This window comes from Pan paniscus, chromosome 20 (genome assembly GCF_029289425.2).
Source record: "Pan paniscus chromosome 20, NHGRI_mPanPan1-v2.0_pri, whole genome shotgun sequence".
Taxonomy (NCBI): domain Eukaryota; kingdom Metazoa; phylum Chordata; class Mammalia; order Primates; family Hominidae; genus Pan; species Pan paniscus.
Genome location: NC_073269.2, coordinates 24,457,731 through 24,476,881, shown reverse-complemented (window position 1 = coordinate 24,476,881; position 19,151 = coordinate 24,457,731). Strand labels below are relative to the sequence as shown.

The window sequence follows — 19,151 nt, the reverse complement described above, 5'->3', positions numbered from 1 at the left end:
CATGTTGGCCAGGCTGGTCACAAATTCCTGACCTTAGGTGATCTGCCCGCCTCAGCCTCCCAAAGTGCTGGGATTACAGGTGTGAACTACTGTGCCTGGCCTGTTCTTCAATGAATTTTTAACAAATTTGGCCAATATTTATCGGACCTTTACAATATCTGGGTACTGAACTGGGTTCTGGCATAGCTCTCAAGTTCTTCCTGCTCTCAAGTTCATGGTTTGGGGAGAGAAAGTAAATTTGTTCTTCAAACTTTCTTTCCTTTGCTTCTCAGGGAATGTTGACACTTTTTGTAGTTTCAGATGCTCTATTTGAGAAATTAGAGTCCTTGTCACCATACAACTATTTCTTTGGCTTTTTTTTTTTTTATACAAGGCCGCGCTCTGTCACCCAGGCTAGAGTGCAGTAGTGTCATCATGACTCACTGCAGCCTCAACCTTCTGGGCCCAAGCAATCTTCACACCTCAGCTTCTTGAGTAGCTAGGACCACAGGCCTGTGCCACCACGCCTGGCTAATCTTTCTTTTTTTTTTTTTTTTTTGAGACAGGGTCTCACTCTGTCACCCAGACTGGAGTGCAGTGGTGCAGTCTCAGCTCACTGCAGCCTCTGCCTCCCAGGCTCAAGCAATTCTCCTGCCTCAGCCTCCTGAGTAGCTGGGATTACAGGCGTGTGCCACTACCGCCTGGCTAATTTTTTTTGTATTTTTAGTAGAGACAGGATTTCACTGTATTGGCTAGGCTGGTCTTGAACTCCTGACCTCAAATGATCCACCCACCTCGGCCTCCCAAAGTGCTGGGATTACAGCCCTGAGCCACCACACCTGGACTAATCTTTCTATTTTTTTAGGTCTCCCTATGTTGGCCAGGCTGGTCTCAAACTCCTGAGTTAAGAAATCCTCCTGCCTCAGCCTTCCAAAGGTTGAGGATTTCAAACATGAGCCACTGAGCCTGGCTCCTCCAACTGTTTTCATTGTGGTTTTTTGTTTGTTTGTTTTTGTTTGTTTGTTTGGCTGTTTTTTGGTTTGGTTTGGGTTTTTTTGAGACGGAGTCTCACACTCTGTTGTCCAGGCTGGAGTGCAGTGGCACGATCAGGCTGGAGTGCAGTGGCGCGATCTCGGCTAGTGAGCAACCTCCGCCTCCCGGGTTCAAGTGATTCTCCCATCTCAGTTTCCCAAGTAGCTGGGATTACAGGTGTGCACCACCACACCTGGCTAGTTTTTTGTATTTTTAATAGAGATGGGGTTTCACCATGTTGGCCAGGCTGGTCTCAAACTCCCGACCTCAGATGATCTACCCGCCTTGGCCTCTCAAAGTGTTGGGATTACAGGTGTGAGCCACTGTGCCGGGCCATGTTTGTTTGTTTGTTTTTGAGACAGGGTCTTATTCTGTCACGCAGGCTGGAGTGCTGTGGTATGATCTCAGCTCACTACAACCTCTGCTTCCCAGGTTCAAGTGATTCTCCAGCCTCAGTCTCCCAAGTAGCTGGGACTACAGCCTCAAACCACCAATGAATGGCTGGCTAATTTTTGTATTTTTTGTGGAGATGGGGTTTCACCATGTTGTCCAGGCTGGTCTTGAACTCCTGAGCTCAAGTGATTCACCCACCTTGGCCTCCCAGAGTGCTGGGATGACAGACGTGAACCAGTGTTTTTATTCTTTTTGGAGCATTGTACCAGGTGCTAGAGAAACCAAGATGGCTAAGATGTTCTCTGCCTTCTTGGAGCCCACTGAGAAGTAGGGTGTGTGGGAGACCAACTTGTAAATAATTGTTATAACAGGAATGTGCTGTGTAGAGGTAATTCCTAGCACAGAAGAGCTGTGCCAGGAGAGGGTGCCTTCCGTGATGTCTGTTAGGCTAGTCGGAGAGCAGTGGCTTTATTATACTTTGTGTTCCCAGAGCCAGGATCAATGCCTAGCACCTTGCATTCAGTAGTTTCATGACACTGAGGAGATTCTAGAGGGATTAGTAGGAGTTGGGAAAGGGGGAAGATGGTTTTGACACACCCAGGAATGTCACCGCAGAGGCAGAGCTTTGGGTGTGTCCTGGAAGCTACTTTTGTACTTTCCATACTGGGATATTGCTGCTTAAGGGGTGAGCTCTGCTCAGATGTGGCCTTCCTCAGGCCCAGCACAGCCCCAGGGCTGCTGCATTTTCCTTGCAGCAATCTCCTGAGCTTCTAGTTTCCCTAGACAGACTTTAGATTTAGAATGGAATGCAGCCAGTTACTTTTTTTTTTTTTTTTTTTTTTTGAGACAGTCTCGCTCTGGCGTGATCTTGGCTCACTGCAACTTCTGCCTCCTGGGTTCAAGAGATTCTCCTGCCTCAGCCTCCCAAGTAGCTAAGATTACAGGCGCCTGCCACCACGCCCGGCTAATTTTGGTATTTTTTTTAGTAGAGACGGGGTTTTGCCATGTTGGCCAGGCTGCTCTCAAACTCCTGACCTCAGGTGATCCTCCCACCTCGGCCTCCCAAAGTGCTGGGATTACAGGCATAAACCACCACGCCCTGCCAGCCAGTTACTTCTTTACCATTTTCAAAGATAGCTCTTTTTGTTTTAAGGCTAAGAAATTAGGCTGGGTGCAGTGGCTCACGCCTGTAATCCCAGCACTTTGGGAGGCCGAGGCAGGAGGATCACCTGAGCTCAGGACTTCGAGACCAGCCTGTGCAACGTGGAGAAACCCCACCTCTACTAAAAATACAAAAATTAGCTGGACATGGTGATGCCCACCTGTAGTATGTGTCAGCTACTGAGGAGGCTGAGGCAGGAGAACCGATTGAACCCTGGAGACGGAGGTTGCAGTGAGCCGAGATCGTGCCACTGCACTCCAGCCTGGATGACAGAGAAAAAAAAAAAAGAAATTAAATGGTGTGGTGGGGGGCGTTATTCATGCTTGATAACACAGGTGTTAGGTAGCTGGTTCCTGGTTTCTGGCCTCTTTCTGAATTGGGATGACCCCTGGGACTTTTATTTCGAGACTTTGAAGCTTCAAATCTCCCTCATTTCTTTGGACCTAGCCTTTAGATGAACTCAAAGCCTTAAAGTTCACTCAAGTCCAGACAAAAATCATCCATCCTCAAATGGGCTATTTCCACCCCTCTGGAGGAAATACAGCTCCTCACAGTAAACCCTGCAGCCTGGTAGATTACCAACCTGGGCTGGGAAGCAGATTGTCTCTTCTGATCAACTGATCCTGTGAGGCTTTTGAAAATCTTTCTGATTCTGCCCACTCTCAATGTGCCAGTCACCCCTTTTATCACCCCAGCAGTCAGTTGAACTCAACTGTTTAGCAAGAAGGAATTTTTCATCTCAGTCGTGAGGCCCTCTGAACATGTTTTGTTGCCGTAAGTTTGTTTTCAGAAGGAAAATATAGCTCTCTCTTCAAACCTGGGTTTTTTGTTTTGTTTTGTTTTTTTCTTGAGACAGAGTCTCACTCTGTTGCCCTCGCTGGGGTACAGTGGTGCGATCTCAGTTCACTGCAACCCTCGTCTCATGGGTTCAAGCAATTCTGCCTCAGCCTCCCGAGTAGTTGGGATTACAGGTGTGTACAGGTATGCACCACCATGCCCGGCTTAATTTTTGTATCTTTAGTAGAGACACAGTTTCACCATGTTGGCCAGGCTGGTCTAGAACTCCTGGCCTCAGGTGATCTGCCTGCCTCAGCCTCCCAAAGTGCAGGGATTACAGGCATGAGCCACTGTGCCCGGCCTTAACATTTTTTTGTAGATACAGAGTCTCACTATGTTGCCCAGGCTGGTTTTGAACTCCTGGGCTCAAGCTGTCCTCCTGCCTCAGCCTCCCAAAATGCTGGGACTACAGTCATGAGCCATCCCACCCATTCTAAATGCTCACTGTTATAATGTTTTAGGAGCAAGCAGTGTGGTGTGTGAGATGGCATACCTAAAACCAAAAATGTATTTGGAAGTTGGTTTTAGGCAACCCAGCAATGCCTGCATAGGTTTTCTTAGGAAGAAAACATATCTCTGAACTTTTCTCTCTTTTTTTTTTTTTTTTTTTTTTTTGAGACAGAATCTCACCCTGTCACCCAGGCTGGAATGCAGTGGCATGATCTCGGCTCACTGCAACCTCCGCCCCCTGGGTTCAAGTGATTCTCCTGCCTCAGCCTCCCGAGTAGCTGGGATTACAGGCACCTGCCATTGCACCAGGCTATTTTTTGTATTTTTAGAGAGACGGGGTTTCACCATCTCGGCCAGGCTGGTCTCGAACTCCTGACCTCATGATCTGCCCGCCTCGGCCTCCCAAAGTGCTGGGATTACAGGTGTGAGCCACCATGCCCGGCCTTCTCTTTTTAATTTGATTTTTACTAATATGACCTCAACTAGTAGAGATTTGCATAACTTTCTTAGTCCCTCCAATATTTCTGCAGATTGACTTTGCCTAGATATGGATTAAATTCCTATGATGAAGGGGAGATAATGAAGTGATTTTGACTATCCTTTAAACTTACTGAAGAGGCAAGGCGTGAACTGATACCTGAAATGTGTTCCCCTAGGCTTGGTACTTTTGCAATAGTGAATATAAGGTCAGAACGTATATACTTATAAAGTATGTATACTTATGTATGTTCTGATCTTATATTCATACATAGTTATAAAGCATGTCAGTGAGCATTCAGCCTCCGCACACCCATTCAAAGAATGCAAGGGTTCTAGGGGGAATTTATGATGTGGAATTTCCCAGAGCCAGATAGCGTTAGCATGAGAGGATCTATCAGTCCAAACCTGGGAAGTAGGATTTCATATTTAAAATTTTCTTTTTCAGTATCCCTAAAGAGATTAATTAGATGCCAGTTGACTTCGTGCCTTGTAGTCTTTCTTCTTAGCTTGCTTGCAGGCTTAGCTTGACTTGGTCTAGTGCCAGAGGAGTCTTGCTGTCTTTGGTGTACTTTTCCTAAGAGTTGAATTGTGTTGGTTTTTGTTGTTTGACACGGAGTCTTGCTCTATCACCCAGGCTGGAGTGCAGTGGCGTAATCTCGGCTCACTGCAACCTCCACCTCCCAAGTTCAAGTGATTCTCATGCCTCAGCCTCCTGATTAGCTAGGATTACAAGCGTGCGCCAGCCACCACACCCGGCTAATTTTCATCTTTTTAGTTGAAACGAGGTTTCACCATGTTGGGCAGGCTGGTCTTGAACTCCTGACCTCAAATGATTATCCCGCCTCGGATTCCCCAAAGTGCTGAGATTACAGGTGTGAGCCACTTTGCCCAGCTTGAATTGTGTTGTTTTTATTTTTTTGTAAGTTTTTTAAATTTTTTATTGTTTTCGAGATGGAGTTTCACTCTTGTTACCCAGGCTGGAGTGCAATGGCACAATCTCTGCTCACCGCAACCTCCACCTCCCGGGTTCAAGCAATTCTCCTGCCTCAGCCTTCCGAGTAGCTGGGATTCCAGGCATGCGCCCCCACACCCAGCTAATTTTGTATTTTTAGTAGAGACGAGGTTGCTCCATGTTGTTCAGGCTGGTCTCGAACTCCCAACCTCAGGTGATCCGCCCGTCTCAGCCTCCCAAAGTGCTGGGATTACAGACGTGAGCCACCGTGCCTGGCAAATTGTGTTAGTTTTAAAACAATTCCCTGAAGCTATCTAAAAGGCTCTTGGCAAAATCCACTTTGAAATAGCTTTATTAATGAAAAGTAAAGCCATGTGTAGAATTTCACAAAGGAGCAAGTACCACTCACTCATTTAAATGACAGCTACCGAGTGCCTCTATCAGAACACAGTGGTTGATGATGATGACAATAAGGATTTCCCTCATTTACCCCTCCCCAGAACCCTAGGAAGTGGGTGGTTTTTCACTGTTTGTTTTTCTTTCTTTCTTTCTTTCTTTTTTTTTTTTTTTGAGACGGAGTCTCGCTGTGTCGCCCAGGCTGGAGTGTGGTGGCGCAATCTCGGCTCACTGCAAGCTCCGCCCCCCGGGTTCACGCCATTCTCCTGCCTCAGCCTCCCGAGTAGCTGGGACTACAGGCACCCGCCACCACGCCCTGCTAATTTTTTTGTATTTTTAGTAGAAACCGTGTTTCACCATGTGAGCCAGGATGGTCTCGATCTCCTGAGCTCGTGATCTGCCCTCCTCGGCCTGCCAAAGTGCTGGGATTACAGGCGTGAATCACTGCGCCCGGCTCTTTTTTTTTTTTTTTTCATGTGGATTTTTGCTCTTGTTGCCCAGGCTGGAGTGCAACGGCGCGATTTCGGCTCACCACAACTTCCGCCTCCCGGGTTCAAGCGATTCTCCTGCCTCAGCCTCCCAAGTAGCTGGGATTACAGGCATGCACCACCACGCCTGGCTAATTTTGTATTTTTAGTAGAGACGGGGTTTCTCCATGTTGGTCAGGCTGGTCTCCAACTCCTGACCTCAGGTGATCCACCCGCCTCAGCCTCCCAAAGTGCTGGGATTACAGGTGTGAGCTACTGCGCCTGGCTCTTCACTGTGTTTCTAGATAAGGAATCAAGTGGCCAGATAACTGGAGGGTAGTTGGATGGAGATTTGGGCATGCTCTATTGAACTCTGAGGCTGTACTGCCTGCCACCTGTCTCTGCTTTTCCCAGGGATCCTACAAAACTCACTTAAATCTGACATCGCTTCCTGCTCAGAGGAGCCCAGCTGATTGGGTGCCGTGGGAGATCAGACAGTCAGGCTCGGGCTTTACAGGACACTTTTAAAAGTACATTCTCGCAAATTAAATGTCATCTACTCAATAAACATGTATTTTGTGCCAGGTCTGGTGCTGGGCTTGGGAATGCAGCAGTGAGTTCTGAAAGGAGATTCATTATTTGGAGAGGCAGACATTGGAGAGTGCGGTGACACGGGGACCAGAGAGGGCAATGTGGAGTTAGCCCTTCAGCAAGACTAGAGCTTGTAGAGCATGGGCAATCGGAGTGCATGACTCTGGAGTCTAGGTGAAGTCAGGCGGGGGACAAGGAGCCTTGAGGAGATGGCCAAGATCTGGACTTGAGGCTTTGCCTAGGCAAAGAAAGTGGATGCGGCATTGTAGGCTTGGTGCAAGCATGCATGCAAGGCAGGCGTGGAGCATGAAGGCATGCATTGTGGTCCCATCGGGCATGAGTGGTGGGCGTGACCTTGGAAGGGAGACTCGGGGGTGACTGCCTGCCTCAGCTGCTGTCCGACCAAGCATGGCCTTGAACTCCTTGCCAGGTAAGGAGTGAGCACGCGGTTTGTTCCAGACTTGTACAGTGTAAGTACTTTGCAAAGTATTCTGACCTTTCTAAGGTATTTGTCCTGGTTTGTTTTGTTCTGTTTTGTTTTGTTTTGTTTTTGAGACGGAGTCTCACTCTGTTGCCCAGGTGGGAGTTCAGTTTTCTTTCCTTTTTTTTTTTTTTTTGAGACAGGGTCTCACTTGCCTAGACTGGAGTGCCGTGGCACGATCTTGGCTCACCACAACCTCCGCCTCCCAGGCTCAAGCGATTCTCCTGTCATAGCCTCCTGAGTAGCTGGGATTACAGGCGCTCGTCACCACAGCCTGGCTCATTTTTGTATTTTTAGTAGAGACGAGGTTTCACCATATTGGTCAGGCTGGCCTCAATCTCCTGACCTCAAGTGATCTGCCCGCCTCGGCTTCCCAAAGTGTTGGGGTTACAGGCGTGAGCCACCGCGCCCGGCCTGCAGTTTTACTTCTTAAGAGCAGGGAACATAAGTTCTAAATTTTTGTTTGTACCTAGGTTTGTCTCCAGGAGATGTATAATATTGCTGACTGCTTTTGTCAGCTAAAATAATCCTTCTAGAACTGAGAATAATCAAGGATAATCGATCCATCCTTGGTTAAGGTGTTAGAATCATTGTTGCTTTCAGGAAGACTTTTTCAAGTAGTATTCTATTCCATAGGGACTGAAATCTCTGAATATATCTTTAAATGAAATTCCCAAGTAATTTAAAATGATACCTTGATGAGGAAAACAGATTGTTCTGTAATTTGGGAAAGTAAATTATAGCTAAAATTATCAGCTAAAACATACTGTTGGTAGATACCAGAATGTGGATTATGTTTTTATTCATTTTCATGTTCCTTAGCCCTTACACAAGGACCAGCATATGGTACTTCCACAATAAATGTTTGTCCCATAAATATTGAATAAATGAGGTTGAAGGGGGATAAAGCTCTATGCTTTCACTTTCTGGCATTTTCTATATGACTCTCAATTGTTTTGCTATAGATTTTGAATATTGGTTTAAAAATGATATTCAGAATTTTGGTTTTGGGCTTTTTTTGTTTTTGTTTAGGTTAGAAGACTCCTTGGAAGTCAATTTAAAAGATTTACTGTTCTTCCTTTTTTTCGAATTTTTCTCATAAACATTAGCATTTTTAAAAACTCAGATATGTGGCCAGGCGCAGTGGCTGACGCCTATAATCCCAGCACTTTGGGAGGCCGAGGTGGGTGGATCACTTGAAGTCAGGAGTTCTAGACCAGTCTGGCCAACGTGATGAAACCCCGCCTTTACTAAAAATATAAAAATTAGCCAGGAGTGGTGGCATATACCTGCAATCCCAGCTACTCGGGAGGCTGAGGCACAAGAATCGCTTGAACCTAGGAGACAGAGGTTGCAGTGAGCTGAGATCATGCCACTGCATTCCAGCCTGGGCAACAGAGCAAGACTCTGTCTCAAAAACAAACAAAAAAATTCAGATATGTGGATTTGGTAGAATATGTCATATACTTGTGTTTTTTGTGTTTTTTGTTTGTTTGTTTGTTTTGAGACAGAGTCTTGCTGTGTCACCCAGCCTGGAGTTCAGTGGCGCGATCTTGGCTCACTGCAACCTCCACCTCCTGGTTTCAAGTGATTGTCATGCCTTAGCCTCCCAGGTAGCTGGGATTACAAGCATGTGCCACCATGCCTGGCTAATTTTTGTATTTTTAGTACAGACGGGGTTTCACCATGATGGCCAGGCTGGTGGCCAGGCTGGTTTTGAACTCCTGACCTCAGGTGATCCGCCCGCTTCACCCTCCCAAAGTGCTGGGATTACGGGCATGAGCCACGGCACCCGGCCATAACGTGTCATATACTTGTTAGACATACCAGCACCAACCCCATTTTTCTCCTGACGGTCCCCATTCTCTGGCTTCCAGTCTATCTCATTATCAACTCTCTATTGCTTTATAAGAAATCACCGCAAGCCTAGCAGCTTAAAACAGCAGATATTTATTATCTCACAGTTTCCTTGGGTCAGGATTCTGGGCACAGCTTAGCTAGGTCCTCTGCTTAGGGTCTGGTGGCACAGGGCTGCAGTCAAGGTGTTGGCTGGGCTATGTTCCTATCCAGAGCATGGGGTTCTCTCCCAATGTCGCATGGTTGATGGAAGAATTCACTTCCTGCAGTTGAAGCACAAAGGTCCCTGCTTTCTTCCTGGCTGTCAGTTGAGGCTGCTCTCAGCTTTAGAGGCTGCCTGCAGTTCCTGCCACCAGCTGTCATGACATGGCAGCTGGTGCCAGTGGGTGACTCTCTAGTCATCTAAGGTGGAGTCTTAGATAACAACATAACCATGGCAGAGATGATACCATCACCTTTGGCACATTGCAAGTCACAGGTACTTCCTGAACTCAAGGAAAAAGGATTATATAAGGACATGACTCACTGGGGGTTACCTTAGGGTGTGTCTGCCAAGTAAGTGATTTCATCCCCTTGGGGAAGGTCTCACTAGTCAGTTCCCTTTTCCTCACTGATTTGCAGCAGCTGCTTGATCACTGCTAGCTCAAAGACATGCTCAAAGCTTGGGAACTTGTTTTCTTTTCATAGTAAGCCACAGAAACTATGAAATTACTTTGTATGCATTAAAAAGTGCTTTCTACTGTATCTAAAGTAAAATATTTTATAAGGAGAAAACTGGTAAAAAAAAAAAAAAAAAATCCTAGAGCCTTTACAGAAGCAGAAGAACCAACTTCATTTTCTTTCCTCTTATTGTTAAAATTAAGTTTCCAGGCCAGAAACAGGGGCTCACGCCTGTAATCCTTACACTTTGTGAGGCCAAAGTGGGAGGATTACTTGAGCCCAAGAGTTTGAGACCAGTCTGGACAACATAGGGAGAACCCGTCTCTGTTTTATTTATTTATTTATTTATGAGACAGGGTCTCACTCTGTCGCCCAGGCTGGAGTACAGTGGTGTGATCACAGCTCACTGCAGCCTTGATCTCCTGAGTTCAAGCGATCCTCCCACCTCAGCCTCCCTAGTAGCTGGGACTACAGGCATGTGCCACCAAACCCAGATAATTTACTGTTTGTATTATTATTATTATTGTTATTATTATTATTATTATTATTTTGAGACAGAGTCTTGTTCTATCACCAGGCTGCAGTGCTGTGGCGCGATCTCAGCTCACTGTAGCCTCCACCTCCCAGGCTCAAGTGATTCTCCTGCCTCAGCCTCCTGAGTAGCTGGGACTACAGGTGCGCGCCACCATGCCCAGCTGAATTTTGCATTTTTAGTAGAGATGGGGTTTCACCACGTTGGCCAGGATGGTCTCGATCTTTTGGCCTCGTGATCCTTGGCTTCTCAAAGTGCTGGGATTCCAGGCGTGAGCCACTGTGTCTGACAGTTTTTTGTATTTCTTACAGAGCTGGGGTTTCACCATGTTCCCCAGGTTTCTTCTATTTTTATATTAAAATATATTTTTTTAAAGAGAAAAAGTTAAATTTCCAGAAGATGAGCTATAATCAGAGTCCATTTAAATTAATGTTAATACCGCTTCTATGGAAAGAAAATGTTTAATATTTTAAGCTGAATATCTCGTGTGATCAATGACTGTATACCTTATAAGAAAGACTAACATGGCCGGGCATGGTGGCTCACACCTGTAATCCCAGCATTTTGGGAGGCCGAGGCAGGTGGATCACAAGGTCAGGAGATTGAGACCATCCTGGCTAACACCGTGAAACCCTGTCTATACTAAAAATATAAAAAATTAGCTGAGTGTGGTGGCACGCGCCTATAGTTCCAGCTACTCAGGAGGCTGAGGCAGGAGAATCACTTGAACCTGGGAGGTGGAGGTTGCAGTAAGCCAAGATCGCGCTACTGCACTCCAGCCTGGGTGACAGAGCGAGACTCCGTCTCAAAAAATAAAAATAAAAAATAAAGAAAGACTAATGTTCAGGTTTAGATTTTTGGAAGTTCATATGTCATCTCATCCCCCACAAACATTTTATATTTGAAGTTCAGAGACAAAGATCTTAGTTCTGCACCCCAGTTGTATTCCTTTTTTTTTTTTTTTTTTTTTTTTTGAGATGGAATCTTGCTCTGTTGCCCAGACGGGAGTGCAGTGATGTGATCTTGTCTCGCTGCAACCTCCACCTCCTGAGTTTAAGTGATTCTTGTGCCTCAGCAAGTAGCTGGGATTACAGGTGTACACCACCATGCCCATCAAATTTTTGGCATTTTTAGGAGAGACAGGATTTTGCCATGTTGGCCAGGCTGGTCTCAAACTCCTGACCTCAAGTGATCCCCCCATCTCAGCCTCCCAAAGTGCTGGGATTACAGGCATGAGCCACCATGCCCGACCTCTCATGGTGTTAATCAAATCTGATTTCTGTTGTGAAGTTATTGATTTTCAGATACATTATTCAGCTGTGGCTTTTAATAATGAATCTTTTAATAATGGACGCTTGGATGACAGAGTTATAGGATTTAAAATCATCATAATAGTAAATGTTAATAGCATAGTACTCATCAAAGTTGTTCACAGAAGTTCTGCTACATGCACATACCAGCTACCCTATTCTTTTTTTTTTTTTTTTTGAGATGGAGTCTCGCTCGCTGGGATGCAGTGGCGTGTTCTCGGCTCACTGCAACCTCCACCCCCTGGGTTCAAGCAATTAAATTATCCTGCCTCATCCTCCTGAGTAGCTGGGATTACAGGCACATGCCATCATGCCCGGCTAATTTTTGTATTTTTAGCAGAGACATTGTCTCACTATGTTGGCCAGGCTGGTCTCGAACTCCTGACTTCAAGTGATCTGCCCACATCAGTCTCCCAAAGTATTGGGATTACAGGCATGAGCCACTGCGCCTGGCCAGTTACTCTATCCTTGCATTATCAAATTCTCTCTCTAGACTGGCTTTTTGGCATATAAACATGTGCTAGTACCTCCTATCTTTAAGAACAGTCAAAGACAACAGGCTGGGCGCCGTGGCTCATGCCTATAAGCCTGGCACTTTGGGAGGCTGAGGCTGGTGGATCACTTGAAGCCAGGAATTCAAGACCAGCCTGACCAACATGCCAAAACCCCGTCTCTACTAAAAATACAAAAATTAGCTGTGTGTAGTGGTGGGCACCTGTAATGCCAGCTACTCTGGAGGCCGCAGGAGAATCACCTGAACCCATGAGGTGGAGGTTGCAGTGAGCCATGATTGCACCACTGCACTCCAGCCTGAGCAATAGAGTAAGACTCTGTCTCAAAAAGAAAAAAAAAGAAAAAAAGAAAAAAAACCTCCTTTGACTTACCCTTTGGCCTTGCTTTGTACCCGGGATTTGTTTTAATCAGGTATGGTAAGATGACACACATGGAGACAACTGCCCTGTTGAAAGGGAAGTTTATTACTTACAGCTCCAGAGGAGGGGGCACACCATGCCAGGCAGGGCCACATGGGGAAGCACCTGGGTCAGTGGGCGACAGTGGAGGGAGGGAAAGCACGGCCCAGAACTTTTATAGTGATTTCCTCAAGAAGGAATGGGCATGGCATGGCATGGCAGGCAAGTTTGAGCAAGCTTAGGTTAGATAGTTTAAATAATTTTGGCAGGCTCTGTGCTAGAGGAGTGGTCTCTAGTTGGTCAGTACCTGGCCCTGGGGTGATTTAGGGCTGGGAAATTATTGGCTTTGTGTGTGAGCATTAAATGAAGAAGATGATTGGGAATGTGGGCTTTTGATTGGTTGATTTGCATATGAATGGCATGTTCTTTGGCAAGTTGTTTGCTGTCTATAGTAATAAGCTAGCGCTGGGCAGTCACTCCAAGCCCCACAATGTCAAAGCAAGATAAAAAAAAAACATAATTAATAGTCCAGGCTCATGCCTATAATCCCAATACTTTGAGGGGCCAAGGCGGGGGGATCTCTTGAGTCTAGGAGTTCAAGAACAGCCTGGGCAATATAGTGAGACTTCAGCTCTGCAAAAACATTTTTTAAAAATTAGCCAGGCATGGTAGCACCACCCGTAGTCCCAGCTACTCAGGAGCTGAGGCGGGAGGATTGCTTGAGTTCGGGCACAGCATGGCCACTGCAGTCCAGCCTGGGCAACAGAGTAAGACCCTGTCTCAAAAAGAAAAAGAAAAAAACATGATTAACACACACCCTGTCTTTTAGCACCTGTTATGTTTGTTTGATCTCCCTTATGATAAACATCAAAGACTTTGTGATTGCTGCTTCCGCTTCCTCCTCACCTCCACATTCTCTCCCAACCTTGTTCCCTCTCCGCTGAGTCACCTATGACCTTCATGTTGCTAAATCCGAATTCTCTTTATTCATTCATTTATTTATTTATTAGAGACAGGTTCTTGCTATGTTGCCCAGACTGGTCCTCCCACCTCAGCCTCCCATAGTGCTGGGATTACAGGCGTGAGCTACCGTGCCCAGCCTCAGATTCTCTTCTGGGTTCTTATTCTGCTTGATCTCTCAGCAGCATTTCTCACAGATTACTCTTCTCTCCATGAAATTCTTCTCTTGGCTGAGCGCAGCCTGGGCAACATAACGAGACCCTGTCTCTACAACAAATACAGAATTTAGCCAGGTGTGTTGGTGCGTGCCTCTTGTCCCAGCTCATTGTCTCGCCATGTTGCCCAGACTGGTCTCAAACTCCTGACCTCCAGCGATCTGCCTGCCTCGGCCTCCCAAAATGCTAGAATTACAGGCATGAGCCACCGATTTTACATTTCGGTAGGTCAGAAAGCCCACATGGACACAGTGGGCTAAAATCAAGGTGTTGCCCAGTGAGCCCATGGGCTGGTTCCTTGCCTTTTCCAGCCTGTTGAGGCCACCTGCATTCCTTGCTCATGGTCCCTTCCTCCATGATCAAGGCCAGCAACATAGTATCTCTCCAACCCTTACATCATCATGACTTTCTCTGCCCACATCTGGGAAAGGTTCTCTACCTTTAAGGGTCATGTGATGACAGTAGGCCCCCCCCTAGATAATCCGGGTTAATCTCTCCATCTCAAGGTCCTTAAACTTAATTACATTGGCAGAATTATTTTTCCCATTTTTTGTAAAGTACCATATTTAGGGTTCTGAGGATAAGCATGTGGACCCTTTTGGGAGCCATTATCCTGCCAACCATAGTTCCCATCCCAAGCAAGCAAAAGCCAGAGTTGTCCCCACGACTTTCAAGGCCCTTAGAGTCAGTCTCCACTTGCCAGTCTAACTTCTCGTAGCTCTCTCCCTCACCCCTAACACTCAGCAGCCTGGTCTCAAACAGCCAGTACTGAACCCAGTGTGTTCTCACAGGGCCTTTGTGCTTGGCTGTTTCTTCTGCCTAAACCATACCTCTCTCCAGTCCTTTTCTTGGTTGATTTCTCCTTCTCATTCTGATCTCAGCTTTGATGTCACCTCAGAGACATGGAAATTCCAAAAAGCCTTCTAACCATCACTGTCATGCGACCCCAGTCGCCCCAGAGCAACTGCCACGGCTGATGGGTTTCTTGTTGGTGTGTATTTTTGGTGTCTCACTCCCTCCCTCTTAACTGCCACATGTGTAAAAACCTTACCTGTCTGTGTCTCTGATGCCAGAATGGTGTGTGGCACATAGTAGGTACTCAGTAAACACCTGCCAAGTGACACTGGAAGAGGATGATTGGTGCTTCTGCTTATGCACCAGGATACACCACTGCAGGACCATAGCGTGAACACAGATTTCAAGTCGTTGGACCTTGATATTTCATAGTTCTTTTTTTTTCTTTCTTTCTTTTTTTTTTTTTTTTTTTTTTTTGAGATGGAGTCTCTCTCTGTCGCCCAGGCTGGAGTTCACTGGTGCGATCTCAGCTCACTGCAACCTCTGCCTCCCTGGTTCAAGCAATTCTCCTGTGTCAGCCTCCCGAGTAGCTGGGATTACAGGTGTGCACCACCATGCCCAGCTTTTTTGTACTTTTAGTAGAGATGGGGTTTCACCATGTTGGCCAGGCTGGTCTCAAATTCCTGACCTCAGGCGATCCATCCGCCTCAGCCGCCCAAAGTGCTGGGATTACAGGCATGAGCCACTGCCTCTGGCCTTTTTTTTTTTTCTTAATGACAAGGCCTCTGTTATGCTGGCTGGAGTACAGTGGCATGTTCATAGCTCACTACAGCCTCTAACTCATGGTCTCAAGCCATCCTCCTGTCTCAGCCTCCTGAGGGATTGGGACTACAGGCATACCACCATGCCCAGCTAATTTTTAAATTTTTGAAGAGAATGGGTCTCACCATGTTGCCCAGGCCGATCTTAAATTTCTGGGCTCAAGTGGTCCTCCTGCCTTGGCCTCCCAAAGCGTTGAGATTACAGACATGAGCCACTAATGCCTTACCATAGTTTTTGATGAGTTATTTGCATTGTTTAAACTTTTACATATAGTGGGAAATGTTTTGAATATTTGTATATTGCTTTATATTATTATTATTATTATTATTGAGACAGAGTCTCACTCTATTGCCTGGGCTGGAGTGCAGTGGCACAATCTTGGCTCACTGCAACCTCTGCCTCCAAGGTTTAAGCATTTCTCCTGCCTCACCCACCTGAGTAGCTGGGATTACAGGTGCATGACACTGTTCCTGGCGATTTTTTTTTTTTTTTTTTTTTTGAGATGGAGTCTCACTCTGTCACTTAGGCTAGAGTGCAGTGGCCTGATCTCGGCTCACTGCAACCTCTGCCTCCCGGGTCTAAGCAATTCTCCTGCCTCAGCCTCCTGAGTAACTGGGATTACTGGTGGGCACCACCACGCCCAACTAATTTTTGTATTTTTAGTAGAGACAGGGTTTCACCATGCTGGCCAGGCTGGTCTCGAACTCCTGACCTCAGGCAATCTGCCCGCCTTGGCCTCCCAAAGTTCTGGGATTATAGGCATGAGCCACTGTGCCTGGCCAAGTTTTGTATTTTTAATAGAGATAGGGTTTCACCATGCTGGCCAGGCTGGTCTCAAACTCCTGACCTCAAGTGATCCACCTGCCTCGACCTCCCAAAGTGCTGGGATTACAGGCGTGAGCCACCACGGCTGGCCTTTATATTGATTTTGTGCAAATCAAATTCACATGAAATATGATTGTACTGCATTTTCATAAGGCGACTTATCTACAGTCAGAGTGGCAGATCTCGTTTGGTTTGATTTCTCAATATGGAAGATCTTTACTCTTGGGGACAAGATGATGACTATTCTTTTCTCACACCCTCCTCTGTCACCTCCCTTTCAGAAAGCATGCTCTGAATTGCCATCGGATGAAGCCTGCTCTGTTCAGCGTGCTCTGTGAGATCAAGGAAAAGACAGGTAGGCTGTTTAGAAGACACTTTCTGGCCGAGCGTGGTGGCTCATGCCTGTAATCCCAGCACATTGGGAGGCGGAGGCGGGCAGATCACCTGAGGCTGGATTCCAGACCAGCCTGACCAACATGGAGAAACCCTGTCTCTATTAAAAATACAAAAATTAGCCAGGCATGGTGGCACATGCCTGTAATCCCGGCTACTTGGGAGGCTGAGGCAGGAGAATCACTTGAACCCAGGAGGTGGAGGTTGCAGTGAGCCGAGATCACGCCATTGCACTCCAGCCTGGGCAAGAAGAGTAAGACTCCGTCTCAAAAAAAAAAAAAAAAAAAGGAAAGAAAAGAAAAAGAAAAGTTGAAAAAATAGTACAGAGAGTTCTCATATCTCCTTCTCCGGGCTTCCTGTCTCGTCAACACCTTCAGAGCCATAGTACAAATATGGAAACCAGGAAATTACGCTGAGTACAATGATCTTTAACTGAACTACAGACCTCATTTGGAGTTCCCCAGTTTTTGCCCTGATGCTCTTTTCTGCCCTGAATCCCACGTTGTATTTAGTCATCATGTCTCTTTGGTCTCCTGTGATCTGTGACCTTGTCATCCATGAATGACGCTGACCATTTTAAGAAGCGCTCAGTCATTTCGTAGAACATCCCTCAGTGCGGTTTGTCTGATGTTTCCTCTAGATTGGACTGAAGTTGTGCGTCTGTGGCCAGAGTCCCACAGAGGCGATGTGTGTGTCCTCAGCACATTGTGTCAGGGAAAACATGCTGTCAATATGTCCTGTCACTGCTACCATTGACCTTGATCACTTGGTCAAGGTTAATAACAATTTGAAAGTAGCTTATAAGTGGGGCCACCAAATAAGATGAAGATATTTAAACCAAGGGTCATCTGCACAACGTGTCACTTGATTTCTTAGAGTGAGTTGGTCTCTTGAGGTCAATTATTTGAATTTTGTGTGTCACTTTGGAGCGTAGCACTTCATATTTGCTGAGGCTTGTGAAAAGTGTGTGTATATGTTGTACAAAAGTGTGTTTCTTTCTGAACACTGTTTTGGTGCAAGATTGATGTGTACTTGACATATATAGTAGTTGAGAACAGCAAGAGGGTCTGAATTCTGCCTCCACCTCTGGCTGCATGACCCTGGTCCTTGGCTGAACCTTTCTCTGTTCCTGGTCCTCCTCTGATTTGGGGGGCAATAATAATACTTAGCTCATGGTTACTGAGGACTGTTGAGGGCTATGTGAATTCATATATGTAAGGCTGTGGGCATGGTGCCCAGCCTTCAGAAGAGATCTGGTGACTAAAGGAGAAATTCAAGTTTAAATCTACATTTAAGTTTCGCCTAAATGCTATGAGGACATGATGTCCCTAACCCTCCCCAGTGTAAATTTATTTTTATTTTTATTTTTTGGAGATGGAGTTTCACTCTTATTGCCCAGGCTGGAGTGCAATGGCATGATCTTGGCTCACTGCAATCTCCGCCTTCCGGGTTCAAGTGATTCTCCTGCCTCAGCCTCTGAGTAGCTGGGATTACAGGCGCCTGCCACCACACCCAGCTAATTTTTTGTATTTTTTATTAAAGATGGGGTTTCACCATGTTGGCCAGGCTGGTCTTGAACTCCTGACCTCAGGTGATCCGCCTGCCTGTCTGCCTCCCAAAGTGCTGGGATTACAGGCGTGAGCCACCACACCTGGCCTTTTTTTTTTTTTTTTTTTTTTTTTGGAGACAGGGTCTCACTCTGTCACCCAGGCTGGAGGGCAGTGACATAATCTTGGCTCACTTCAGCCTCCTGGGTGGGTGATCCTCCCACCCCATCCTCCCAAGTAGCTGGGACTACAGGCACGAGCCACGTTGCCCAGCTAATTTTTGTATTTTTTGTAGAGAGAGGGTTTTGTCATGTTGCCCAGGCTGGTCTCAAACTCCTGGCCTCTCAAAATGCTGGGATTACGTGTGTGAGCCACTGTGCCCCACCAGGCTCATATTCTGTTCTGCCTCTGCCTGCTTCACCCAATTCTCTAAGGAGCCCTGATTCCTTTCAGAGTAAATCTTGGCCTTTGATGTGCTCATTGCTGTTGGGGTGTTGCTGCTCTTGGACACTCTTAGGACACAGAGCTAAGGAATATTTGTGGGTTATTACAGATGCGTGTGTACACACACACATGTGCGCACACATTCACATCTGTTTTCCTATGTCTTTATATATTAAAAACCATGAGTTCATTATGATATCTTTATTTTTGTTTATTTATTTATTTATTTATTTATTCTCACTCTGTTGCCCAGCCTGGAGTGCAGTGGTGCAATCTCAGCCTCCCAGGTTCAAGCATTTCTCCTGCCTCAGCCTCTGAGTAGCTGGGATTATGGTGTGCACCACCACGCCTGGCTAATTTTGTATTTTTAGTAGAGACAGGGTTTCATCATGTTGGCCAGACTCGTCTCAAACTCCTGACCTCAAGTGACCTGCCCGCCTCAGCCTCCCAAAGTGCTGGGATTAGAGATGTGAGCCACCACACCCAGCTTATTTTTATTTTTGAGACAGGGTCTCACTCTGTCACCAGGCTGGAATGCACTGGTGAAGTCACAACTCATTGCAGCCTCAACCTCCTGGGCTCAAGCAATCCTCCCACCTTGGCCTCCCAAAGTGCTGGGATTACATGCATGAGCCACTGTACCTGGCCCACTCCAATATC

General features: G+C 46.4%; 1 protein-coding gene across 1 annotated transcript in view; it reads left to right on the top strand.

Moving 5' to 3' along the window:
- PBX4 (PBX homeobox 4) overlaps nucleotides 1-19,151 on the top strand; it is a 60,606-nt gene that overhangs the window by 7,796 nt on the left and 33,659 nt on the right. Inside the window, exon 2 of the mRNA XM_008970975.5 lies at nucleotides 16,389-16,462. Coding sequence (XP_008969223.3) covers nucleotides 16,389-16,462 — 74 coding nt within the window. The remainder of the gene's footprint in view (nucleotides 1-16,388; nucleotides 16,463-19,151) is intronic.